This window comes from Oncorhynchus masou, chromosome 21 (genome assembly GCF_036934945.1).
Source record: "Oncorhynchus masou masou isolate Uvic2021 chromosome 21, UVic_Omas_1.1, whole genome shotgun sequence".
NCBI lineage: Eukaryota > Metazoa > Chordata > Actinopteri > Salmoniformes > Salmonidae > Oncorhynchus > Oncorhynchus masou.
Window position 1 is genome coordinate 16,297,584 of NC_088232.1, and position 27,654 is coordinate 16,325,237.

A 27,654-nucleotide genomic window follows, 5' to 3' on the forward strand; every position below is an offset into this window, starting at 1 on the left:
AGATGGAATTTGTATTTGTGGTCCTGGCGACTGGACCTTTTTTGGAGCACCATTATTTTGGTCTTACTGAGATTTACTGTCAGGGCCCAGGTCTGACAGAATCTGTGCAGAAGATCTAGGTGCTGCTGTAGGCCCTCCTTGGTTGGTGACAGAAGCACCAGATCATCAGCAAACAGTAGACATTTGACTTCGGATTCGAGTAGGGTGAGGCCGGGTGCTGCAGACTTTTCTAGTGCCCGCGCCAATTCGTTGATATATATGTTGAAGAGGGTGGGGCTTAAGCTGCATCCCTGTCTCACCCCACGACCCTGTGTGAAGAAATGTGTGTGTTTTTTGCCAATTTTAACCGCACACTTGTTGTTTGTGTACATGGATTTTATAATGTCGTATGTTTTACCTCCAACACCACTTTCCATCAATTTGTATAGCAGAACCTCATGCCAAATTGAGTCGAAGGCTTTTTTGAAATCAACAAAGCATGAGAAGACTTTGCCTTTGTTTTGGTTTGTTTGGTTGTCAATTAGGGTGTGCAGGGTGAATACATGGTCTGTTGTACGGTAATTTGGTCATTTGCTCAGTACATTGTTTTCATTGAGGAAATGTACGAGTCTGCTGTTAATGATAATGCAGAGGATTTTCCCAAGGTTACTGTTGACGCATATTCCACGGTAGTTATTGGGGTCAAATTTGTCTCCACTTTTGTGGATTGGGGTGATCAGTCCTTGGTTCCAAATATTGGGGAAGATGCCAGGAAGAAGCTGAGGATGATGTTAAAGAGTTTTAGTATTGCCAATTGGAATTTGTTGTCTGTATATTTGATAATTTCATTAAGGATACCATCAACACCACAGGCCTTTTGGGTTGGAGGGTTTTTATTTTGTCCTGTAACTCGTTCAAGGTAATTGGAGAATCCAGTGGGTTCTGGTAGTCTTTAATAGTTGATTCTAAGATTTGTATTTGATCATGTATATTGCTTTTGCTCTTTATTCTTTGTTATAGAGCCAAAAAGATTGGAGAAGTGGCTTACCCATACATCTCCATTTTGGATAGGTAATTCTTTGTGTTGTTGTTTGTTTAGTGTTTTCCAATTTTCCCAGAAGTGGTTAGAGTCTATGGATTCTTCAATTATATTGAGCTGATTTCTGACTGATCTGCTGTTTTCTGCTGTTCCTTCTTTTTCCGTAGTGTATTTCTGTATTGTTTTAGTGATTCACCATAGTGAAGGCGTAGACTCAGGTTTTCCGGGTCTCTATGTTTTTGCTTGGACAGGTTTCACAATTTCTTTCTTAGATTTTTGCATTCTTCATCAAACCATTTGTCATTGTTGTTCATTTTCTTCAGTTTTCTATTTGAGATTTTTAGATTTGATAGGGAAGCTGAGAGGTCAAATATACTGTTAAGATTTTCTATTGCCAAGTTTACACCTTCACTATTGCAGTGAATCATTTTACCCAGGAAATTGTCTAGAAGGGATTGAATTTGTTGTTGCCTAATTGTTTTTTGGTAGGTTTCCAAACTGCATTCCTTCTATCTATCGCATTTCTTAATGTTACTGAGTTCCTTAGGCTTTGATGCCTCGTGATTGGGTATTGCTCCGTTCAAGTAGACTGTGATTTTGCTGTGGTCTGATAGGGGTGTCAGTGGGCTGACTGTGAACGCTCTGAGAGTCTCTGGTTTGAGGTCAGTGATAAAGTAGTCTACAGTACTACTGCCAAGAGATGAGCTATAGGTGTATCTACCATAGGAGTCCCCTCGAAGCCTACCATGACTATGTACATACCCAGCGTGCGACAGAGCTGCAGGAGTTGTGACCCGTTTTGTTTGTTATGTTGTCATAGTTGTGCCTAGGGGGGCATATGTGGGAGATAATGCTGTAAACTGCAGGCAGGTGTTTGTCCCCCTGTGTGCTGAGAGTTTCAGGTTCTTGTCCGGTTCTGGCGTTTAGGTCGCCACAGACTAGTACATGTTCCTGGGCCTGGAAATGATTGATTTCCCCCTCCAGGATGGAAAAGCTGTCTTCATTAAAGTATGGGGATTCTAGTGGGGGAATATAGGTAGCACACAGGAGGACATTTTTCTCTGTTAAGATAATTTCCTTTTGAATTTCTAGCCAAATGTAAAATGTTCCTGTTTTGATTAATTTAATGGAGTGAGTTAGGTCTGCTCTATACCAAATTAGCATACCCCCTGATTCCCTTCCCACCCCTGGGTCAATCATTATAGAGGCATTCATTTGGCTTCATATGTTTGGAGTCGAGGTCAACCGACTATGATTTTTTAACGCCGATACCGATTATTGGAGGACCAAAAATAGCAGATACAGATTAATCGGCCAATGTTTATAAATATATTTGCAGTAATGACAATTACAACAATACTGAATGAACAATGAACACTTTTATTTTTACTTAATATAATACATAAATAAAATCAATTCAGCCTCAAATAATGATGAAACATGTTCCATTTGGTTTAAATAATGCAAAGAAGAAGAAGAAAGTAGAAGTGCAATATGTGCCATGTAAAAAAGCTAATGTTTAAGTTCCTTACTCAGAACTTGAGAACATATGAAAGCTGGTGGTTCCTTTTAGCATTAGTCTTCAGTATTCCCAGTTAAGAAGTTTTAGGTTGTAATTATTATAGGAATTATAGTACTATTTCTCTCTATACCATTTGTATTTCATAACCTTTGACTATTGGATGTTCTTATAGGCACTTTATTATTGCCAGCCTAATCTCGGGAGTTGATATGCTTGAAGTCATAAACAGAGTTGTGCTTCAAGCATTACTAAGAGCTGCTGGCAAATGTAGTAAAGTGCTGTTTGAATGAATGCTTATGAGCCTGCTGCTGCCTACCACCGCTCAGTCAGACTGCTTTATCAAATATCAAATCACATATTTATAATATAATAAACCCATCGAAATACGAGCCTTTGGTCATTAATATGTTAAAATCCGTAAACTATCATTTCGATAACAAAACATTTATTCTTTCAGTGAAATACGGAACCGTTACGTATTTTATCGAATGTGTGGCAACCATAAGTCTAAATATTGCTGTTACATTGCACAAGGTTCAATGTTACGAGCCAGGCGGCCCAAAGTACTGCATATACCCCGACTCTGCTTGCACTGAACACAAGAGAAGTGACACAATTTCCCTAGTTTATATTGCCTGCTTACATGAATTTCTTTTAACTACATATGCAGGTTTAAAAATATATACTTGTGTATTGATTTTAAGAAAGGCATTGATGTTTATGGTTAGGTACATTTGTGCAACGGTTGTGGTTTTTCCGCGAATGTGCTTTTGTTTGTTAAATCATCACCCATTTGGCAAAGTTGAAGTAAGCTGTGATCCAATGATAAATTAACAGGCAGCGCATTGATTATATGCAACGAATAACAAGCTAGTTAACCTAGTAATATCATCAACCATGTGTCGTTAACTAGTGATTATTTGAAGATTGTTTTTTTTACAAGTTAAGTTATAAGTTAAATAATAAATTTAAAAAACAACCAAAACAAAACTGGACCGGCACAGACCTAAAATCAAAAGTACTATAATTTGATAGTTTCCTAACAGCAAGTGTTTTACTGAGTCCTCTTTTACTGCTAACTAGCAACTTACCTTGGCTCCTTGCAACCACAAGGTCATTTTGATGCTGCTCTCTCGTAATAGGTGGTCAGCCTGCCACGCAGTCTCCTCGTGGATTGCAATGTAATCGGCCATAATCGGCCGTTTACTGATTGTTGTGAAAACTTGATTAATTGGTCGACCTCTAGTTTGGAGGTACCCTCACTGCAGCCTCTGCATTATTCACAACCAGGAAGGCTTTCCTCTTTAATCTCCCCCCCCCCCCCACAAACACACACACAGACACATGATCACACACTGGATAGTGGATATATTTGACACTTAGTGGACATACTCACTAATGTAGAAGGTAGGCGGTAAGGTAAGGACATAAAGTGTCATGTGCCGAGGGGAGCATGTCTCCATCCGACCAACCCAGTGGCAGAGGCCTTCATTTAGCTAGGTCTTTGCAGTGGGCTATAAAATGTTATTGTGTCGATTTATGGAGCAGTAAAAACAGACATGGGCAGATAAATTGCAACTTTACTGTGATGCTGCGCTACCAAATTCTAATCATAGCTATTTTAACACCAAATGTAACTTCATCTAACTCTTTTGCTAGCTACATTTCCTCGCAGTGTTTTAGTTCTCATAAGCACTGTAGGTCAAAACAACCCATGTCTTCAATTTGCAGGTATACAGGTTTGATAGAACAACAATAGGTAAACATTCAAAGGTCATGTCGATAAGTCATAAAGATGCTTTACTGTCTCAATATGATGGTGTTTTTGTATCCCTCTATGGAGATGGAACAAGCTTATTCCTCTGGTGAAGTGGGATCAGAGGTTGGTTGTGTGCGTGTGCGCGTGCGTGCGTGCGTTTAGTGCACACTGGCGGGTATACTTCCTTAAACAGGAAGGTCTGCAGAGATAGAGAAGACAAACTGCTTTAGCCCTGAGTCCCAATCCCACATAGGAGGAACAGCCCATGAAAACAGCCCACTATAAAGATTTATGTTTGCCTCCTTTAAAGGGAAGGCCTCTCTAATTGTCTTTGTAGGCTGAGCTGTGTGTTCCACCATGTCAACTTAATACATGGCCACTTCTCCTTTTAATGGCTTAATAAAGTGGAGCCTTTTTATGCCTCTCTTCTGAGTGGGCCCCTCTCAAAGTCGACGAGTGTGTTGATGTTTATCTTTTAAACACTAATCGTCCTTGTCTTGCCGTAGAGTTATCCTATAAATGTTTTTTTTGTCTAAGGGAAATGTGTGTGTGTGTGTGTGTGTGTGTGTGTGTGTGTGTGTGTGTGTGTGTGTGTGTGTGTGTGTGTGTGTGTGTGTGTGTGTGTGCGTGTGTGTAATAATCTATGACTTGAATGCTGTGATAGCATTGGTTGCAAGGTAATACAATTTGACAGTAGTTAACTTTCATTATGAATTGAGTAAATAGCCTAATAAACTATTGAATATTCACCCTCTCTGTTTTCCAAACACAAAGTACACATGCCTCCCCATCTTTCAACTGTAACTGTATAACAGTCACAGCAAACACAAACACTCCAGAAAACATGCCGGTACACCAAAGACCAATAGATTAAGTTAAAACGACCTCACAATAAAGAGGAATATTCCAGTGTTGTGGTGTCTAAAATCCAATTACACAGTAGTAGCAGTAGTGGGGCTCTGAGGATTGGCTGGAAGGCTGGGATTGTTATGCAGATGGCCTGATTCACTAGGAGCTGTAGATAACCATAATAGACCCCACAGTCCAATTTAATGTAGCCCTTTCCTGCAGTCAAATCACCTAATGGTCTCATGGGTGGAATGTTATTCATATTTTTTATAATTTCATAATTAGTCACCATTATTTTACAAACCCACCAAAAGCCGGTGATTCTATGTCTTCTGTGACGCATATAAAGTGTAATACTGGGATAAAAACTCAAAATTTAATTCATTTCAACTCTATATCTGACATGGTACAGGTTTCTTCTTTTTATAAGCCCATAACCATGTGTGTGAGGTGTATACATTTGTTTCAAAGTAGATTTGTTTAAGACTGCCAAGAAACACTCTGATGTGACCCTGATTTAACATACTGCAGTAAATTAACATGTACAGAGGCACCTAGAGCTAATGTGACAGGATTTATACAAATTGTAAGGAATGGTACCCGTAGATAGTTGAGAAATATATGTGTTTACCGTACATACATTATCATCCCCAGCCTTTCCTCCCCTGCTGATATGGCTTCCCGTCCATGCTGGGGTTAGGAATGTGACCTTCTCCATTGAACTGCCCCCATGACCCCAGCAAGGCCCAGACAGGCTCAGTTCATATACAGTTGAAGTCGGAAGTTTACATACACCTTAGACAAATACATTTAAACGTTTTTCACAATTCCTGACATTTAATCTGAGTAAAAATTCCCTGTTTTAGTAGGTCAGTTAGGATCACCAATTTATTTTAAGAATATGAAATGTCAGAATAATAGCAGAGAGAATTATTTAATTCAGCTTTTATTTATTTCATCACATTCCCAGTGGCTCAGAAGTTTACTTACACTCAATTAGTATTTGGTAGCATTGCCTTTAAATGGTTTAATTTGGGTAAAACTTTTCAGGTAGCCTTCCACAAGATTCCCACAGTAAGTTGGGTGAATTTTGGCCCATTCCTCCTGATAGAGCTGGTGTAACTGAGTCAGGTTTTTAGTCCTCCTTTGCTCGCAAACACTTTTTCAGTTCTGCCCACAAATGTTCTACAAGATTGAGGTCAGGGCTTTGTGATGGCCACTCCAATACCTTGACTTTGTTGTCCTTAAGCCATTTTGCCACAACTTTGGAAGTATGCTTGGTGTCATTGTCCATTTTGAAGACCCATTTGCAACCAAGCTATAATTTCCTGACTGATGTCTTGAGATGTTGCTTCAATATATACACGTACTTTTCCTTCTTCATGATGCCAAATACTTTGTGAAGTGCACCAGTCCCTCCTGCAGCAAAGGACCCCCACAACATGATGCTGCCACCCCCGTGCTTCAAGGTTGGGATGGTGTTCTTCGGCTTGCAAGCCTCCCCCTTTTTCCTCCAAACATAACAATGCTCATTATGGCCAAACAGTTCTATTTTTGTTTCATCAGACCAGAGGGCATTTTTCCAAAAAAGTACGATCTATGTCCCCATGTGCAGTTGCAAACCGTAGTTTGCCTTTTTTATGGTGGCTTTGGAGCAGTGGCTTCTTCCTTGCTGAGCGGCCTTTCAGATTATGTTGATAAAGGACTTGTTTTACTGTGGATATAGAAACTTTTGTACCTGTTTCTTCAAGCATCTTCACAAGTTCCTTTGTTGTTGTTCTGGGATTGATTTGCACTTTTCGCACCAAGTACGTTCATCTCTAGGAGACAGAATGTGTCTTCTTCCTGGTCGTTATGACGGCTGCGTGGTCCCATGGTGTTTATACTTGCGTACTATTGTTTGTACAGATGAATGTGGTACCTTCAAGGGTTTGGATATTGCTCCCAAGGATGAACAAGACTTGTGGAGGTCTACAATTTATTTCTGAGGTCTTGGTAGGCCTTGAAATACATCCACAGGTACACCTCCAATTGACTTAAATGATGTCAATTAGCCTATCAGAAGCTTCAAAAGCCATGACATAATTTTCTGGAATTTCCCAAGCTGTTTAAAGGCACAGTCAACTTATTGTATATAAACTTTTGACCCATTGGAATTGTGATAGAGTGAATTAGAAGTGAAATAATCTGTCTGTAAACAATTGTTGGAAAATTACTTGTGTCATGCACAAAGTAGATGTTTTAACCGCCTTGCCAAAACTATAGTTTGTTAACAAGAAATTTGTGGAGTGGTTGAAAATAGGTTTTAACGACTCCAACCTAAGTGTATGTAAACTTCCGACGTCAACTGTAGCTATCCCTGGACATCATATGAATTCATAAGTCAACAACACAAACATTCTCATTAAATGTAATGATAGTATTTCATCTGATATAGATGTATATACATTTCAATGCTCAGACATGGCGATCCAACATGCCACTCAGAACAGATTGACATTGAGATACTGTAGACCAAAGTGGCATTCCTGCATTTTTGTGCTTTTTGTCTGGGTCCCACTTTACTTTGTGACTCATGAGAAACTCAACTCTCCACCTAATAGTGAGGAAAAAGACACTCAGAGCAGTTTGGAGGAGAAATACCAAACCCTCCATCTTTATTCCCACCAAATCTGTACCCCTGCATATTAAATATCTCAGAGTTAGAAGAACATGGCAGAGAGGACTGCAGGACTCAGCGTTTTACCCAGGTGCGCTATAATCGATTAGGCACTACTGCAGGGAGGTGTGCGTGTCTGGGAGTGCGTGCAAGAGGGCTCTTATACATGTGTGTGATTGTGCACAAGCATGGGTTTTCATGTTTTTATAAATATTTATTTTTCCTTTATTTAACTAGGCAAGTCAGAGGCAAGTCAGTTTGAACAAATTCTTATTTTCAATGACGGCCTAGGAACAGTGGGTTAACTGCCTGTTCAGGGGCAGAACAACAGATTTGTACCTTGTCAGCTCGGGGGTTTGAACTTGCAACCTTCCGGTTACTAGTCCAACGCTCTAACCACTAGGCTACCCTGCCGTGTGAGAATAAATAACCTTGTCTGTTTCCCTTGTAAATCAGGACACAGGCGGCTCCACTGTACATCCTACATGATCTACGTCCTGTCTATAGTCCACATCACCACACAGCTGATGTATGGGGACCTGAGCGATTGAGCTGGGCTAGGCTGGAATAGCATGCAGAGTTGGACAAAATGGCTTTGATTACAGAGAGTAGTCAAATGGCAGAGTCAAGAGATGTCAGCTGTACACAGGTCAGCTGTACTAATTAATTTAAGCATCCTACACTCTTAGAAAAAAAAGGTGCTATCTAGAAACGTAAAGGGTTCTTCGGCTGTCCCCATAGGAGAACCCTTTGAAGAACCCTTTTTGGTTCCAGGAAGAACCCTTTTGGTTCCAGGTAGAACCCTTTTGGGTTCCCCTCTGAAGAAAAGATTCTACATGGAACCCAAAACGCTTCTACCTGGAACCAAAACAGTTCTACCTGGATCCAAAAGGGTTCTTCCTGGAACCAAAAAGGGTTCTTCAAAGGGTTCTCCTATGGGGACAGCCGAAGAACCCTTTACGTTTCTAGATAGCACCTTTTTTTTCTAAACCCTTTTGGAACCTTTCTTTCTAAGAATTTAATGGTCACCTTGATTCCTTTAGGCCTTGTTTTCTTTTCTTTCACCCAGACTCCGAACACCTTTCCTCCGCATTTCTCCGAATTCTTCTTCTCTCTGATTCCTTGAAGAAAATGAGTGCTAAAATCCCGAACTCACATGCCTATGTGAGCCTCAGCTCCTCCCTCCCCTCTGTCTCTAGTAGCCGTGCATAATTGCATGTTTAGGCCTGGGCTGTTGTCAGCTTAATAATGGTCTTCTTCTGTGGTAATGGGTCTAAGTCCTCGTCTCTTGTTATTCATGACAGTATTAGTCTAATTGTGCCGTCTCACACCAGCGGAGATGTCTGACCTCCCATTCAATTACAGGGAGAGCCAGAACCAAGCCTATAAGCAGGTTAAATCAGTTATCTTCAGACGTCGGATGCTTTAAGTTGTAGGGTCAGCAGCTTTTAGTGTCTGCTAGTGCTGTTTTAGAGTTGTGTTAAGTGTTTTTTTGTTATCAATCCGGAACAATCGATTAGTTACGTAGTACCGTATATCTGTTCGGTGGACTGGTTGCTTACAGTGCAAACTAAAGTTCTATACTACCAGGCCATAAAAAGAGGATAGTCAATCGTCTGTGTGACCATATCGGAACTGATGGCCCACCATCTAGAGGTTCTCAACTACTGGCTGCATATAAGGCAGAAGCAGTAGGTACATACATATGTTTAAAATATGACAAAGGGTCCAGAAATGTAACACAATTGCTGGAGGAGTCAATAAGCATATTTTTATTGGGGAGAATACTCTGTTTGACTGGTCAGTTGACAGTTGAGCCTGTGTCTATGGAACTGTTTAGAGTTTTCTGCCTGGCTGGTCCCCAACACCTGTCCCTGTCCCCAGCAGAGCCCAATGGTGAGGTACACTTTGACTGCCATACCACACCCAAATGAACTACCACCCAGGGACTCATTTCACAGAAGCCATTTGCTAACAAAAATATCTCTCAAATACCAAAATGTCACCCAAATAGGTTTCACTATAGTTGCGAGAATTCACAGCATGCCGTGGCTAGATGGTACACTTTTCACCCCCCCTGCCTAGTGCTTAAGCCCTATCTGTCCTCCCCTGGCAGCGTGAATACATGGGGCTGCATTAGGTATGTATGAGCAGGATCCTGGACAGTGAGGAGTGAGCGTTGACTCATCCATCCAAGACTAAAATCCTCGCTGCAGCATTTTGTTCACGATTAATCAAAGTCAATCAAAGTCAATCCTAACTTCCCCATAACCTACATTAGGGTACTTACAATGTCTGATCACAGTGTTTCTTTTGTCATACCATCAAAAGGTGTTTTTGCTTCAAAAATATCTGTTTCCAGAAATCCAACAGTTGGACTGCATGCTGTTGCCTGAAGAAATGTGTTCTTGTTTAATGGTGAAGTTTCTGTCAGAGAGGCTATAAATGTTTTGTTCCATCCATATTGGAACCATATTCCTTGGCAGCTAGCTACCTCATCAAGGTAATTAGCCAACTATATCTAAGTTTACAGGGGATTTCACTGCACTGGCTTCTGTTTGTCATTTGGTTGCCAAAAATGGATCCACTAATTGAGTTGCTAGCCTCTTTCTGATTTGCCACCCTTTCTTTTTTACCTCATTCACTCTCTCTTTCTGTCTCGCTCTGTGATCTCTATATTTTTCTGTTTCTCTCAATTTCTCTCCATTTCTCTCTCTCTCTGTCTCCCTCTCTCCCTCAGTGGGATGCTAATATTGCCTGGCATGGCTAGCAGCGGCTGTCAGTTAGCGAGCTGGCCAGCCGAGGTAAATATCCTGCATTGATTAGGCAGATTTGCATAGACACCACGGGCCTGGGGGAGGCAGGAGAGGAGGCAGAGTGGAATGCTAAAAAACCCAACAGCATATTACATAGACAACATGATAGAGCCTCAAAATACCCCAAATATCATCTCTCACTAATACCAGGGGGACGTGTGTGTGTGTGTGTGTGTGTGTGTGTGTGTGTGTGTGTGTGTGTGTGTGTGTGTGTGTGTGTGTGTGTGTGTGTGTGTGTGTGTGTGTGTGTGTGTGTGTGTGTGTGTGTGTGTGTGTGTGTGTGTGTGTGCGCGTGCGTACGCGTGCGTGTGTGTCTCTGTCTCAGCTCCGAATCCACGGCAAGGCCTGGCTGGGCCACTGTCAGATTGAATACTGTTTCCAGTATTGTCCCCTGACTAATCAGAAATGTTGAACATGCACTAGGAGGTTCCTGGGATCTAATTGGTTATATTGCAATCATATGGTAAATCCCAAACACCTAGCCTACAGTCGGGAAGCATTGGACATATCCCCTGTGAGTGCACATATTCACTGTCTGTATCAGTGCCACTGGAAAGTTTAGGACAATCATTTTCTCCAATTTCCTCCTCCAGGTGGATGTCATTGGTCGCTCCTTTCCGTAGGCCTAGATTAGATGGTTACATTCAAGAGGAGGTGTTCAGTGTCACCAGAGTAGCTTAGGCCTACCATGCAATTTGTGGAGACCCTATTAAAGATTGTCTCCAGACATGTAAAGTGTAGTATAATTGCATGAAATGTGTTTGTAAAACTTAATAGAAAAGGGCTCAAGTACAAGTAAAAGTCACCCAGTAAAATACAACTTGAGTAAAAGTCGAAAGGTATCTGGTTTTCAATGTACTTAAGTACAGTGGTGGAAAAAGTACTCAATTGTCAAGTAATTTTACCTTTATTTAACCAGGCAAGTCAGTTAAGAACAAATTCTTATTTTCAATGACGGCCTGGGAACAGTGGGTTAACTGCCTGTTCAGGGGCAGAACGACAGATTTGTACCTTGTCAGCTCGGGGGTTTGAACTCGCAACCTTCCAGTTTCTAGTCCACCGCTCTAACCACTAGGCTACCCTGCTGCCCCAGGTGTAAATGTTATTTGTCAAATTCCTTATATTAAGCAAACCAGACTGTAAGATTCTGATTTTCTTTTCTTAGTCAACCTTGTGTTCTTTTTCTTTGTGTTCTTGAACGTAGCCCTGTTTCTTTGTGTTTTGAAACGTAGCCATGTTTCTTTATGTTCTGGAACGTAGCCCTGCCTTTCATTTTTGTTCGTTGATTTCGCCTGTGTTCGTTTCTCACCTGGTCACATCAGCTCCCTATTTAGTTCAGTTCTTTCTGTTTGTATGGTTATGAGAAATATGTAGCGAGGGCCAGCCGACTAGAGCATACAGGTCGCAGTGGTGGGTGGTATAAGGTGCTTTAGTAACAAAGCGGATGCCACTGTGATAAACTGCATCCAGTTTGCTGAGTAGAGTATTGGAAGCCATTTTGTAGATGACATCGCCGAAGTCGAGGATCGGTAGGATAGTCAGTTTTACTAGGGTAAGTTTGGCGGCGTGAGTGAAGGAGGCTTTGTTGCGAAATAGAAAGCCGATTCTAGATTTGATTTTGGATTGGAGATGTTTGATATGAGTCTAGAAGGAGAGTTTACATTCTAGCCAGACACCTAGGTACTTATAGATGTCCACATATTCTAGGTCGGAACCATCCAGGGTGGTGATGTTAGTTGGGGGTGCAGGCAGTGAATGGTTGAAAAGCATGCATTTGGTTTTACTAGCGTTTAAGAGCAGTTGGAGGCCACGGAAGGAGTGTTGTATGGCATTGAAACTCGTTTGAAGCTCGTTTAGATGCTGTGCAGCTATAGGATTGGATGTAATGCAATCGTAAAATGGTCAGGGAGGCGACGAAGAACCCAATGGTCACTCAGACAGAGCCCTTCCAGAAGGACAACCATCTCTGCAGCACTCTACCAATCAGGCCTTTATGTTAGAGTGGCCAGAAGGAAGCCAATCCTCAGTAACAGGCACATGACAGCCCTGTTGGAGTTTGCCTAAAATGCACCTGAAGGACTCTCAGACCATGAGAAACAATATTCTCGGGTCTGATGAAACAAAGATTGAACTCTTTGGCCTGAATGCCAAGTGTCACGTCTGGAGAAAACCTGGCACCATCCCTACGGTGAAGCATGGGGATGTTTTTCAGTGGCAGGGACTGGGAAACTAGTTAGGATTGAGGGAAAGATGAACGGAGCAAAGTATAGAGAGATCCTTGATGAAAACCTGCTCCAAAGTTCTCAGGAGAGCACCTGAGAGCGAGCACCTGATGAAAATCTGGCCAGGGCCAGGTGTGCATTTCACTTTTTTTGCAAGGTCAATACTGTCTGACTGTGTGGAGAGTAACCCACAGAGACTGTGTGCCACAAAATGAGTGACAAAATGTTACAAAACCTGGCCAGATGATTTCAAGTCAACAGTCTCAAATCCAAGTCAAGTCTCTTGTTCTTTTCTTTTCTATGTGAGTCAGACTCGAGTCCAAGTCATATGACTCAATTCCACAGCTCTGCTAACTAGCATTAGCGCAATGACTGGAAGTCTTGCTAGCAGATACCCATAGACTTTCAGTCATTGCGCTAATGCTAGTTAGCAATTGCGCTAGTGCTAATCCGCAACTTCCTTCAAACTTCACACAGACATATAATTTTTATCCACGAGTTCATTTGATTGGGAACTAGTGAAATCGCCAAAATATCAATTTACGCAGGGGCAACAAAGGCGTTGAATGCATAGTCCTGGAGGCAGAGCTGAGCGATTTCCACTAGATGCGGCCAGCTGCAAACTCACAATTGGCTATAGAAATGTGCTTTTCGGTCCTAAATTGAGGTTAGGGTTAGGCATAAGGTTAGCAGTATGGTTAGGGTTGAGGTTAGGGTTAGGGTTAGAATCAGATTGTATTACTTTGTGGCTCTGCCAGTTCGTGACTACCCTGCAGAGCTGCCTCCAGTACATGAGTCATCCCAATAAATGCCAGCCTGCATAACTGAGGCCAGCTCCAGTTTTTGTCTGTTAACCTTAGGGATATTGGTGAGAATTCAGTCAGAGTAGCGTTATGTGATAAAGCAACAAACGGCCATCGTTTAATCTGTTGTAACCATGCAGATGGCTATAGAAAGTTTTCATCCTCTTTCTGTCGGTCCCCCAGGTTGCAGTGAGGGCGGTTTTAGAGAAGGGCTTTAGTGTGTGTGGGCTTTAGTTTGTGTGTGTCTGTGCGTGTGTGTGTTTTGGCCCTGGTCTTTCGGGAGCTTAGAGGCCTCTTTAACATGAGGACAGCCTGAAAGCATCAGTATGCAGACACACACACAAACACATGCAGGATTGGGACCTGTAGTTTGATGCAGCTTGGCTTGGATATTGGTGGCAAGCAGTATGAGCTAATCTTAGAGGTGTGTGTGTGTGTGTGTGTGTGTGTGTGTGTGTGTGTGTGTGTGTGTGTGTGTGTGTGTGTGTGTGTGTGTGTGTGTGTGTGTGTGTGTGTGTGTGTGTGTTCGCCCTTTCCTGCAGTCAGATGACCATATCGCCCTCTACTGGCCTCATGGGTGACTTTTATAATGGAAGTGTTTATTTCTACATTTCAATGTTGCAGATTGCTGAAAATTGGAATGTTATTAATATATTACATAATTGTATAATTCAATCTGGTGGTTATATGTCAAATGGTTTTGTTATATGTAATATCTGTAAAGCATAATATTGGGATGCAAACTCAAAATGTAATACATTTCAACTCTATATCTGACATGGTACAGGTGTCCTCTTTTTTTAAGCCCATAACCATGTGTGTGAGGTGTATACTTTTGTTTCAAAGTAGATTTGTTTAAGACTACCTAAGACCCTGATTTAACCCACTGCAGTAAAAGGTTAAAGTGGGTGTGGGGTTAAGAGGAGTAGCGAGGTTGGTGAGTTAAACAAGTGTGTCTGTAGCTGTGAGTATGTGAATATTTTTAGTGTGCATTTGTCAAACTCAATGCGCAGAGCTTTTCTAAAGCAGGTTTATCATGGTGACAAAAATAGTGTATTGTACTTTCCTTGAATAATGTGTGTAATCCACCAGCACTGACAGTAACATCTCTCTGGTGCTCTGGAAGTACACACCAGGGTCGAGGAGTAACAGATTACATGTAATCTATTACATGTAAGGGATTCCAAAAAAACGTTACCTGTAATCAGTTACGTTACCAGCAAAAATGTTGTAATCAGATTACCGATACGAAGGTGAATACTTTGAGGATTCATTTTAAATTCAGAAAGGATGTTTGCGAGAGAAAAATTCTTTGACACTTCGCTGTTTTCTCAATGACATTCAAAATCAGCATTGAAAAAAGACGCAAGATTAAATATGTTCTACCTGAGCGACCACAAGTAAGAGACCACTATGATGACAAACCAAATGTTTTTGATGGATCGCGGGAAAAGAGCAGGAATAGGCTTTTGTAGGTTACAGTCCAAGATATGTCTTCCAATGGTGCGACTGCTGTCGGCATCCAAAGATCCAACTTTGGAGGTAAGGATGACAGTAGTGGTGTAGTCTACGGCGATATGGATATAACTTATTATTGATATCTACATAGAGCATTGATGTGCATCACACTGCTGCTCTCTCATTTTACTGTTTGCGCCTGGTTGTTGTGGTTGGCGTTTCACGAATCTAAATGTGTATTTGAACCCAATAATGGTTGAATTCAAGAAGTTGAAACTGCCTATCAATCATTGTTTTTGAAACCAGTGGACAGCCAGTGAAAAATGAACTCTTGCAACAGTTGCATAGTGCGGATCCCAGCCTATGGAATAAAAGTGGAGCTTTTATTGCTCAATCTAATTCATGCTGATAAAAACATTATCCATAGACCTAATGGACACATGCTCAAACTTGAACTCATTTTATATATATACAGTTGAAGTCGAAAGTTTACATACACTTAGGTTGGAGTCATTAAAACTCGTTTTTCAACCACTCCACAAATTTCTTATTAACAAACTATAGTTTTTGCAAGTCAGTTAGGACATCTACTTTGTGCATGACACAAGTAATTTTCCAACAATTGTTTACAGACAAATTATTTCACTTCTAATTCACTGTAGCACAATTCCAGTGGGTCAGAAGTTTACATACACTAAGTTGACTGTGCCTTTAAACAGCTTGGAAAATTCCAGAAAATTATGTCATTGGCTTTAGAAGCTTCTGAGTCAATTGGAGGTGTAACTGTGGATGTATTTCAAGGACTACATTAAAACGCAGTGCCACTTTGCTTGACATCGTGAGAAAATCAAATTAAATCAGCCGAGACCTCAGAAAAAAAATTGTAGACCTTCACACGTTTGGTTCATCCTTGGAAGCAATTTCCAAATGCCTGAAGGTACCACGTATCATCTGTACAAACAATAGTACGCAACTATAAACACCATGGGACCACGCAGCCATCATACCGCTCAGGAAGGAGACGCGTTCTGTCTCCTAGAGATCAATGTACTTTGGTGCGAAAAGTGCAAATCAATCCCAGAACAACACCAAAGGACCTTGTGGAGATGCTGGAGGAAATGGGTACAAGAGTATCTATATCCACAGTAAAACGAGTCTTAGATCAACATAACCCAAAAGGCCGCTCAGTAAGGAAGACGCCACTCTTGCAAACAGCCATAAAAAGTCAGACTATGGTTTGCAACTGCACATGGGGACAAAGATCGTACTTTTGGGAGAAATGTCCTCTGGTCTGATGAAACAAAAAAGTAACTGCTCACCCATAATGACCATTGTTATGTTTGGAGGAAAAAGGGGGAGGCTTGCAAGCCGAAGAACACCATCCCAACTGTGAAGCACGGGGGAGTCAGCATCATGTTGTGGGGGTGCTTTGCTGCAGGATGGACTGGTGCACTTCACACAATAGATGGCATCATGAGGATGGAAATTCTGTGGATATATTGAAGCAACATCTCAAGACATCAGTCAGGAAGTTAAAGTCAAGCTTGGTTGAAAATGGGTCTTCCAAATGGACAATGACAATGGACAATGACCCCAAGCATACTTGGCTTAAGGACCACAAAGTCAAGATATTTGAGTGGCCATCACAAAGCCCTGACATTTGTGGGCAGAACTGAAAAAACGTGTGCGAGCAAGGTTACCTACATACCTGACTAAGTTACACCAGCTCTGTCGGGAGGAATGGGCCAAAATTCACCCAACTTATTGTGGGAAGCTACTCAAAATGTTTGACCCAAGTTAAACAATGTAAAGACAACTCTACCAAATACTAATTGAATGTATGTACACTTCTGACCCACTGGGAATGTGATGAAAGAAATAAAAGCTGAAATAAATAATTCTCTCTACTACTATTCTGACATTCACATTATTAAAATGATGTGGTGATCCTAACTGACCTAAGACAGGGAATTGTTACTTGGGTTAAATGTCGGGAATGGTGAAAAACTGAGTATAAATGTACTTGGCTAAACGTCCGACTTCAACTGTCTAAGTTTTACCCCTTTTTCTCCCCAATTTCGTGGTATTCAATTGGTAGTTACGGTCTTGTCCCATCACTCGGGAGAGTCCATAGCCGTGCGTCCCCCAAAACACCACCCAGCCAAGCCGCACTGCTTCTTGACAGAAGCCAGCCGCACCAACGTGCGGGAGGAAACACTGTGCACCTTGCAACCACATCAGCTTGCATTGCACCAAGCCCACCATAGGAGTCGCTACTGTGCGATGGGACAAGAACATCCTTGCCAGCTAAACCCTCTAAACCCGACGACGCTGGGCTGATTTATTACCACCCCATGGGTCTCCCAGTTGCGGCCGGCTGCGACAGAGCCTGGACTTGAACCAGGGTCTCTAGTGGCCATAGACCACTGCACCACTCGGGAGTGCCAAACTTGCACACTTTTGATAGACTTAAAGCGGCAATCTGTATTTGACTTATAAATTAAATATATCGTACCAGTCAAAGGTTTTTCTTTATTTTTACTATTTTCTTAATTGTAAAATAATAGTGAATACATCAAAATTATGAAATAACACATAAGGAATCATCTAGTAACAAAAAAGTGTTAAATAAATCAAAATAGATTTTAGATTCATCAAAGTAGCCAACCTTTGCCTCGATGAAAGCTTTGCACACTCTTGGCAAAGCATGCCATTCCATGGGCGCAGCATTTATTTTTCAACTCGATTCAACAAGCCCAATCAGTCCTCCATGACAACAAAGTAATCATAAACAACATAGTAGGGCTGGCTAATAAGTCCTTAGTTTTGGGGTCATGGCTAATCTATACTTCCATATTTCCAAGTCCTATTCTTGAAGATCAAGGGGTATAACATTTATTATGACTGGAATTCTGATAGACCTTGGTTTTTAATGTAAAGATATCTTTTCTTCTAATGCCTCTTAAGGTTAAAGTAATCTAAAAGTAACGGAATGTAATCAGATTACGTTACCGACGTTGGGTAATCCAAAAGTTACTTGACTGATTACAATTTTGGACAGGTAACTTATAACTGTAATGGATTACATTTAGAAGGTAACCTACCCATCCCTGGTGCACACATTGATTTTTCGATTCCAGCTGTGGTTTTTTATCACTAAGATTGTGAGCCACCAACGCTGTATGTTTAGTACAGCGATATACTGATCTGATACTCTTAGGACACACCTTATATCCTTCCTTTCTTTCTTCCTTCCTTAATTCCTTCCTTCCTTTCTTATTTCCTTCATTCCTTCCTTCATTATTTTCTTCTTTCCTTAATTCCTTAATTTCTTCCTTCCTTGTTGGCTTTTCTAGTGCAGGTTTTCAAGTAGTTATATTATCCTGTGCTGTAGATGGACATACTGTGCATACATACATTCAGACACAAAGACAGACTGACATCCGAAGCTCAACTCCGCTTCAGAGGGACAAATGTTGCGTGAAATCAATAGACAGATTCATCTTGATATGAGATGTTTGCGCTCTGAAAAATGCTTAATTTCCTGGAGACTTGAAATAAATTGAAAAGGATTTGTGTGGATTTGCTTATCAGTGGGCTAGTGTGACGCCTGCTCTCCTTTAAGGCTTGAGGACACATCAGAATATAGCTAATCTTCTACAGAGGTTCAATACGGAGTTCTCCCTCTCTGTCAGACCTAGGATGGACTGAGTGAAAGGATTGAGCCAGCATATGAGACTGATATGAGACTTATTATGTCGAGAAATATTTGCGCGTTGTTACACCAGGGATTAGGCTATTTTCTCCATCCCTTCTTCATCCTTTCAGATATGAAATGTAGGATACAGTACATTGGCAGCTAACATGTTGTCACACAGCAGTGAGAGTGAAGAGATGGGTATGTACATCTCTTAGGTGACATTGGAGAGGGAATGAGAAATATCCCTTCTTGTCTTTTGTCACCCCCCTCTGGACAAATCAACCATAATGTATTGTAATAATAATAATACAATTAAAGAAATGCATCCAGTACTTATATAGTAGGCATTACAAAATAGTTACAAAAAAAGTATAATGTGTATTTTTGGGAACATTTGGTAACCTACATTGTGGTGACATGTTGTGGTGCAGCCAGGACTCTTGGCACCATTCTTCTCTAATGAGGGATATGGTAAACCTGACGCCAGTGGGACACAGCTGCCTAGGGCACATGTATATTTGTCGATTTTCCCACCGGTTTACCCAGAAGGGGTGTGTGTGCGTGCGTGTGTTCTAACGCTGACACATACCAAAATAGAATACCATTGCAAGCCATGGCTGGATTCACTTACACTCCTAGATAAGAGGTGTAATTCTACACTTACAGACTCCATTGATTTTGGCTTCAGACTAATGTGTCTAAGAGAAATATCGCTATATGCAGTGGTGTACATAAGTAAGCTCACAGACAGCTTTGGCATTACTCTTAACACCGTGAAAGGGGATGGAGGGAGCCAGGCGTTGGGTTGTTTATGACATTAAGCACTGTCATTCTCAGCCATTTGACTGCGAAATCGGAGATCATTTCCCATTTTTCCTAGGAATCAGTCAATTACTTTTCTCATTGCTTTTCGCATCTGCGATCTCCTCCCTCTGAAAGACGGCAAGCAGTCTTTTTCCACACTAAATATAAATTCAATGAATAATTTCATATTTACCGCCGGGCCATATTTTACAGCGCTCCAGTGTGGATGCCCCCGATGCCTGCTTATTCATCTTTGTGCATTTGAATTATTTTTACTCCACTATAAACTGTTTTAATGTGTATGAGTGTGAGTGTGTGCGTGGGTTTCTCCCCACCACACACACACCCTCTCTCTGGTCAGGTGTAGATTTCATACTCCTAGTGTGGGTCTGTGTCGAAAAAAATCTCAAATTGTACTTTTGTCACATGCGCCGAATACAACAGGTGTAGACTTTATGGTGAAATGCTTACTTACGAGCACAACAACAATAACAGCCAGTACTGAGTCAATGTGCAGGGGTAAGAGGTAGTTGAGGTAATATGTACATGTAAGTAGGAGTAAAAGTGACAAGGCAGTCAGGATAGGTATACTGAGTAAAAATATAAACGCAAGATGTAAAGTGTTGGTCCCATGTTTCATGAGCTGAAATTAATCTCAGAAATGTTCAATATGCACAAAAAAACTTGTTTCTCTCAAATCTGCTGCACAATTTTGTTTACATCCCTGTTAGTGAGCATTTCTCCTTTGCCAAGATAATCCATCCACCTGACAGGTGTGGCATTTCAAGAAGCTGATTAAACAGCATGATTATTATACAGGTGCACCTTGTGCTGGGGACAATAAAAGACCACTCTAAAATGTGCAGTTTTGTCACACAATACAATGGCACAAATGTTTTGAGGGAGTGTGCAATTGGCATGCTGACTGCAGGAATGTCCACCACAGCTGTTGCCAGAGAATTGAATGTTCATTTCTTTATGCCCTCCAAGGCTTGTTTTAGAGAATTTGGCAGTACGCCCGACCAGCCTCACAACCGCAGATCAGCCCAGCACTTGATTTCTTGATATGATAACTGTAACTCAGTAAAATCTTTGAAATTGTTTCATGTTGTGTTTACATTTTCGTTCAGTATAATAAACAGAGTAGCAGCAGCGTATGTGAAGTGTGTGAAAGTGTGTTGTGTGAGTGTGTGTGAGTTTGTAGTATGTGTGTAGTATGTGTGAGTGTGTGGGTAGTCCGGTGAGTGTGCATAGAGCCAGTGCAAGAATATCAGTGCAAAAAAAAGGGGGTCAATGTAAATAGTCCGGGTAGCCATTTGATCAACTGTTCATCAGTCTTATGGCTTGGGGGTAGAAGCTGTTCAGAAGCCTTTTGGTCCTGGACTTGGCTCGCAGGTACCACTTGCCGTGCGGTAGCAGAGAAAACATTTATGACTTGGGTGGCTAGAGGCTTTGACCATTTTTAGGGCCTTCCTCTGCGGGTGTGTGTGTGCATGCTTGGGTGCGTGTGTGTGTTTTACAGTCCCATCAGCCCCAACATTATTTACGGTGCTGTTGGTCTGTCCAACCCCTGATGACTCCATTACTCCCCCTGATATTTATAATTTCATAAAGCTGCTCCATGACAACGTTTATTTTATCCCCCTCCTAATCTCCAACTAATAAAGACATGCCAAACGCTGGGGTTGAAAAACGATTGCGGCCCGAGCGAGGGAGGGAGAGGAGAGATAAATCAGAGGTGGAGGTGCAGGAGATTGTCAATGATCGGGCCGCTACGATCGAGCTGCCCCGCTCGATAGCCATGATCTATAGTAATGAAAATCCATGCAAACTATTGAGAGGGTAAGATGGAGGGGACAGGGGTGAGAAATTGGGCCGAGTTAACAACCGCGATGAGGAGACGTCGCCGGGGAAATATTATGGCAGCCGTTTGAAAGAAAGGCTTTGATAAACACGGCAGAAGTTTTTCAATTACCCGACTGCCCATGCAGTAAAGAGTAAAAGATGGAAAGCTGGCCGCTGCCCAGATCAGAGCTATAATGCAATAATACAATTCACAGAGGAGTTTGACTTTTGTTTTTCTACTTTGCCTGAAATGAACTACTGTACAGTATAATGAATTCATTTCAGAGAGGAGTTTGGATTTTCTTTTTCTAATATGCCCGGATATGAACTCAAGGAAGCAAGTGGAATGTAAAAGACCTTTGAGTATTTCCCTTCTCATTCCAAAGCTTTTGCTGTAAGGCAATAGAAAATTAAAGATTGTTTATGAAATGTCACATCTTCAGTTACTGTATAGTGTTCTCTGACATTGGAAAAAAGCTGATCATTGAAACTAATGATCTTCTTGTCTGTGTGTTTGTGTCCTTTTCCTGTCTGTGTCTGTGTGTGTCCCTGTGTATGTATCGGTTTGTCTTTGTTTCTTCTTTTTCTTTGTCTGTTCTTCACACGTTTGGCCCATGAAGCAGACAACGGATGACATCGTGTCGTCGGCAGAGTGTTCGAGTGATGACGAGGACCTGGAGGAGTGCGACTCTGGCCATGCAGGTGGGCTAGGTTAGTTTACCTCTGCTTGCTCTCACCCTGCTCTTTCACTCCATACACACCTGAGGATGAAGCACTGCATCCTCTAAGCATCACAGCCCCATGGACACACAAAGTGTAACTTCCAAAAATAGAAACTAAATGTAGTGAAATATAACAAAACAAGACAAATCATTCAACACTTAGACAGAATATTGGGTAAGACTGGAGATTTGTTAAGAACTCTGACTAAATGACATAAAACACACACACACACATATATATATATATATATATATATATATATATATATATATATATATATATATATATATATATATATATATATATATATATATATACAAGGTGGAAAATAGTCAAATCTGTCATGAAGGACTATCCACATTATAAAACAATTATGTTGCTTCAAAAATCAATACAAAACATCATTGATTTATGAGTTACACATGCCCATGGGGTCCTCTGAAGTGGTTAACATGGTCATCTAAACGTGGTCACCTAAACACATACAAATTTTGTCCTCTCAGCATTGAATGAGAGAGAAAAATTTAAATACTTTAATATAAAGATACAAAATTAGTATGGAGATGTGCCATGTGCCATTGATGCTTCAAAATGTATCATACCGTGTTTGGGTCCAGCGCTCTTGCCATGTGGTACTGTACTGACTTGCATTTTGACTCATGATACATTTTGAGATTCTCTTGAAGATTTGCTTTCAACGAAATTACTGTGATATCTAGCAGGAATTGAAATAGTGTTTTTTTTAATGTTTGTTCGTTTTATCATTTTTGTTTCTTCCATATTTAGAGGCGTGCCTTGTTAAAACATTTTTTAATATAGAACAGATATCATCGAATTTCTGTGTACGATTTTTTTAATTAATTAATTTTTTATATAGTTTTGCTTCAAGGTGAACATGTTATCCTGCTGTCTTTTTCCAACCCAAATATGAAAAATAGAATATTGAGCTAACTTAGAAGTTCCAAGTCATATTCCTCTAAGCTTTTGAGAGAACTTGGGAATTGCTTTTTCTTGTTTGAATAAAATATCACTAACCAGCTGTCAGTCATGGAACTGTGTGTACCAAAACAACAATTTCGCCTAAAATGTTTACTTCCCAAATAAAAATGAAAACTATTGACTTTGACAAGTTTCGACAGTTTATATTGGTACTCTACAGATATAAGCCAGGTAGTCAGTCAAAATGTTCTTATAGCTTCAGTTATTTACATGAATGACTCAGCCTTTTTGAGCCAAGCAAACTGGGTGTGATTTTCTTTCCTCTGATAAACATTCAGTAATGGTCCATTACATATTAGCTTTCACACTATCCTTTACATTACCTCCTGCAAATTCAATCATTGGTGTTAAAGAGACTGAGAATTAGCATATTTAGTGCTCAGATATTATTCTTTAAAAAAACATACACACCTTGTCACATTATGGCAGTCCGTAATGAGGTGAAACATAAAAAGACCTCTACTAACATCAATCAAAGCACATTGGCTATTTAGTATGGCAGGGACACCAACCTCAAGTCCTTTATAATTGCTTTTATTTGTGGCTCTGAATGAGGCAAATAAGAAGTAAAGAAACTCGAAATGCGACAGAGGTGGAATATATTCCAGACGCAGACAATGTACTGCAGTGACTTTCGTGAAGCGTTTTAACTTTTTTGATTGAATAGTTCCTTAATGTATCTCAGGTAGGCCTACAGCACCTGGTCACATGACAAACAACTGACAGAGGGTTCACATGTCTCAGCCTGTGCTGTTATCAGGACTAGCTGATCATCATTCTGTAAAAGGTCAATCCCAAGTCCTCCCAAAGTTCCTGGAAGAGATAGCAGTGTAAAAGAGCCCAGGTCTGCTCTGTACTCTAGCCCTATGAGCTCCCCGGATTTCTGAAGACAGATATCGTCAGGGCCCCAGTCATCCAATCATATGTTTACACAGAAATTCACACCATTCTAACCCCGACATCAGTTGACGTGGACAGCTGCATGCTACATGCCCGTGGTCTCGATATTTATTTTATGCTTGGGGTTGTCGTCGTTGTTGTTTTTTGTGAGTGAAGCATGTGTATGTTTTTTTTCTTAATTTTTAATAGTTTTATTTGCCGTCTTTTATGTTCAGGTCTCTTGTGTTTCGGTTTGTTTGTTTTGTTTTTGAGTCATTGTCTTCATCTATCTGCCAATTATCCGAAATACAACATTCCTGTTGTCTCGCCTCATCATGTGCAGCATGAATTTTTGGTGGTTAAAAACAATTTTTCCCTCATCTCTTTTCGAGCATTTGTGCCATGAGGCTTTTTGGAGAAAACATTTCCATTTTTTGATGATAAAAGGCAACACAAAGTATTTTCTTGCCATCAACTTTTATGGCCTCAAGCAGGCAACCGTAATATGTAACAAAAGACAGTTGTGTATGAAGAATGATATCTTCCTAGCTCCTGTCCCTTCCTTCACTCCTTCCCTCCTTTCCTCTCCTCTCCCCTCCCTTGCCAAGCCGTTCTGCCTTTAAATTTATTTAAATGCAGATGGCATAAAAATAATTTTATTGCCACAAAAGTATATCTGTTTTTCTCTTTTTAGTTGCTCTCCAGCAGTCATTTTGTGGCATGCATTAACAGTAGTGGCTAACTCAACATCAACCCATTCTCTTCCTGGTCACCACCTGGTGACCTCCATCCCTTCAAAGCATGGACCCCCTAACCCTGCATTTAGGCTAACTGGGCTGGTTTGTTTTCTGGTCACTTTGAGTTCCGTACCCATCTTTACGGTCTTAGCGACATTGCCTGTTGCGACATACTTTCTCTCTCTCTCTCTCTCTCTCGCTCTCTCTCTCTCTCTTTCTCTCTCTCTCTCTCTCTCGCTCTCTCTTTGTCTCTCTCTGTTCTGCACTTGTCTGTTTTTGTCTGTTTGTCTGTCCGTTTGTCTGTGTTTCTATCTGGAGGTGTTGTCATGTGATTCTGTTCTCTGTAAAACTGTTGGATATGCCCCCCTTTCCCTTAAAGGAATTCCATAAGACGGATAACACTGGTGCTAATAATAACATACATTTTAATCTAATTTCATACATTTGATTCATTGATAGTATAGGGAGATTATAAATACCATCAAACTCTAAACTTGTTATTCCAATGATAACGTCACGGTAGTGTTCATTTCTAGCACAGTCTATATACAACCAGCTGTTGCCTGAAGACAACAGTAACATCATGCAGTGTGGTGAATGAAGCATTCATGTGATGTCTACGTTAATAATAACATTAGACATTTCACTCAACCACCAAAATGGTGTCAAATGCACTCGGGTTCAGATGTCTCTTTAAGGGTTATAAACAATTACAGTGTACGTATTTCACTTTAAAAGACAAGAAGGTGAACTTATCAAATAGGAAAGTGCAAACTCTCTCCAGGGAACTTATTAGCTCTGTAACACGTACATCTATCCACCAAAAATATAGGTTTTTAGATGAGTCTCTTTATAAATGGCAGTGTTTCAGACAAGCCTCACCTCCCTGTTCAGTGACATGTTTTTATAACAGGAGTAAAGGCAGAGCTAAGGAAAGTCTGTATCTTTCCGGCAATCATTATCTATTTTACTGTATACTTATAAAACTAGCCAGTTATTATAAGCCTACTATACGTATACTTTGAACCTGGGTAGTCTATGCACCGAATGACTATGTTAGCCCGCTGATCCAAAGATTCCAGCATAGTGGAAACACAGATACACTGCTGAACAAACTTCTGTCAGACAGACAGGAGGCGAAGTGAAGACAGAGGATGCAACCGCCCAGCCATTCAACTGCAGCAATCGAAGATGGTGTTTGACAAGGAATGTAACGCAGGTTGGCATTTATTGGGATGACTCATGTACCGGAGGCACCTCTGCAATGTCAACTTGGAAATGTAACACTGCTTACAGCCAAGAAATTCCTTGGCATCGGTCTTAAAGTTCTACTCCAGTCTCCTTTTCAGCTCATTTATCACCTGATTTACTTATCAAAAGGCTTAATCTCAGTAGGTGGTCCAGGTGTCCTCTGACATTGCACAAGTGTGTGTGTGGGAGGGGGGTCGTCATATTTAGTTCTCTATCGATCCTTTATTGTTCCTCAAGCAAGTGGGAAGCCGATGAGATCAGAGGGCACCATCAGACCAACTCCTTGAATGGCCTACTCCGTGAAGTTTGCACTTGTGTCTAAAAAACAACATTTTGCTCAAAACATCAATTTTTTACCCTTAAGTATGTGTATTTATAGGTGGGATATTGTTTTTCAAAAGCAAAAGTTAAAAAATATGCTTTAAAGTCAACAGTGATTTTCCACTGGCATTCAAATTAATCATGTTTTCACGACTCTAAACTGCTAAGCCAGCGAATTTGTCAGTGTTAATGTAGCTGCCAACACCAGAATTTAATTGTTCAACATTTGAAATGCATCGCTTTAAAATTAGAAGAGTCTGTTTTTGTTTACAGACATATTGTTGACGAGGTAGAGCTGTGAAAAGACCGCGGACAGAAACTTAATTAGACAGCCTTAAAGCAAACTCTATGCTGAATCTTACCTTATGATATTGTGTGCGCAGGGTTGGGGAGTTAAAGGATTACATGTAATCCATTACATGTAAGTGATTACAAAAAAATGGTAACTAATCTGTTATATTACTAGCAAAAATATTGTCAGCAGATTACAGATACTTTTTAAAAACAAGATGATTACTTTGAGGATTACTTTTCAATTCAGAAACTAAGTTTGCGAGAGAAAAAAATCTGTGAGAATTCTCTGTTTTCTTGACATTCAAATCAGCATTGAAAAGGCGCAAGTTTAAGTTTGTTCCACCTGAGCAGGTATGATCACAAGTCAGAGACCACTATGATGACACACCAAATGTGTTTGATGGATCGCAAGAAAAGAGCAGGAATAGGCTTTTGTAGGCTACAGTCTATGCTATAGTCTAGGCTATGTCGTCCAATGCTGCGACTGCTTATTATTGATATCTACATAGAGCATTGATGTGAATCACACTGTGGCTCTCTCATTTAGCTGTCTCCCTTGTGGTTGTTGTGGATGGCGTTTCACAAATCGAAATGTGTATTTGAACCCAATAATGATTGAATTCAATAAGTTTAAACTGCCTATCAATCATTGTTTTTAAACTCATTTTATATATATATACAGTTGAAGTTGAACTATAAACACCATGGGACCACGCAGCCATCATACCGCTCTGGAAGGAGACAAGTTCTGTCTCTTAGAGATGAACGTACTTTGGTGCGAAAAGTGCAAATCAGTCCCAGAACAACAGCAAAGGACCTTGTTAAGATGCTGGAGGAAACAAGTACAAAAGTATCTATATCCACGGTTAAATGAGTCCTAGATCGACATAACCTGAAAGGCCGCTCAGCAAGGAAGAAGCCACTGCTCCAAAACCGCCATAAAAAAGCTAGACTAAGGTTTGCAACTGCACATGGGGACAAAGATCGTACTTTTT

The 27,654-nt window shown here is 40.7% G+C and overlaps 1 protein-coding gene across 10 annotated transcripts in view; it reads left to right on the plus strand.

Moving 5' to 3' along the window:
* nrxn3a (neurexin 3a) overlaps nucleotides 1-27,654 on the plus strand; it is a 470,965-nt gene that overhangs the window by 432,902 nt on the left and 10,409 nt on the right. For 7 of the 10 annotated variants that reach the window (XM_064927554.1, XM_064927555.1, XM_064927557.1 and 4 more), the window contains one exon: nucleotides 22,076-22,166. In XM_064927554.1, coding sequence (XP_064783626.1) covers nucleotides 22,076-22,166 — 91 coding nt within the window. The remainder of the gene's footprint in view (nucleotides 1-22,075; nucleotides 22,167-27,654) is intronic. The other 3 variants (XM_064927553.1, XM_064927558.1, XM_064927560.1) reach the window with 1 other exon arrangement.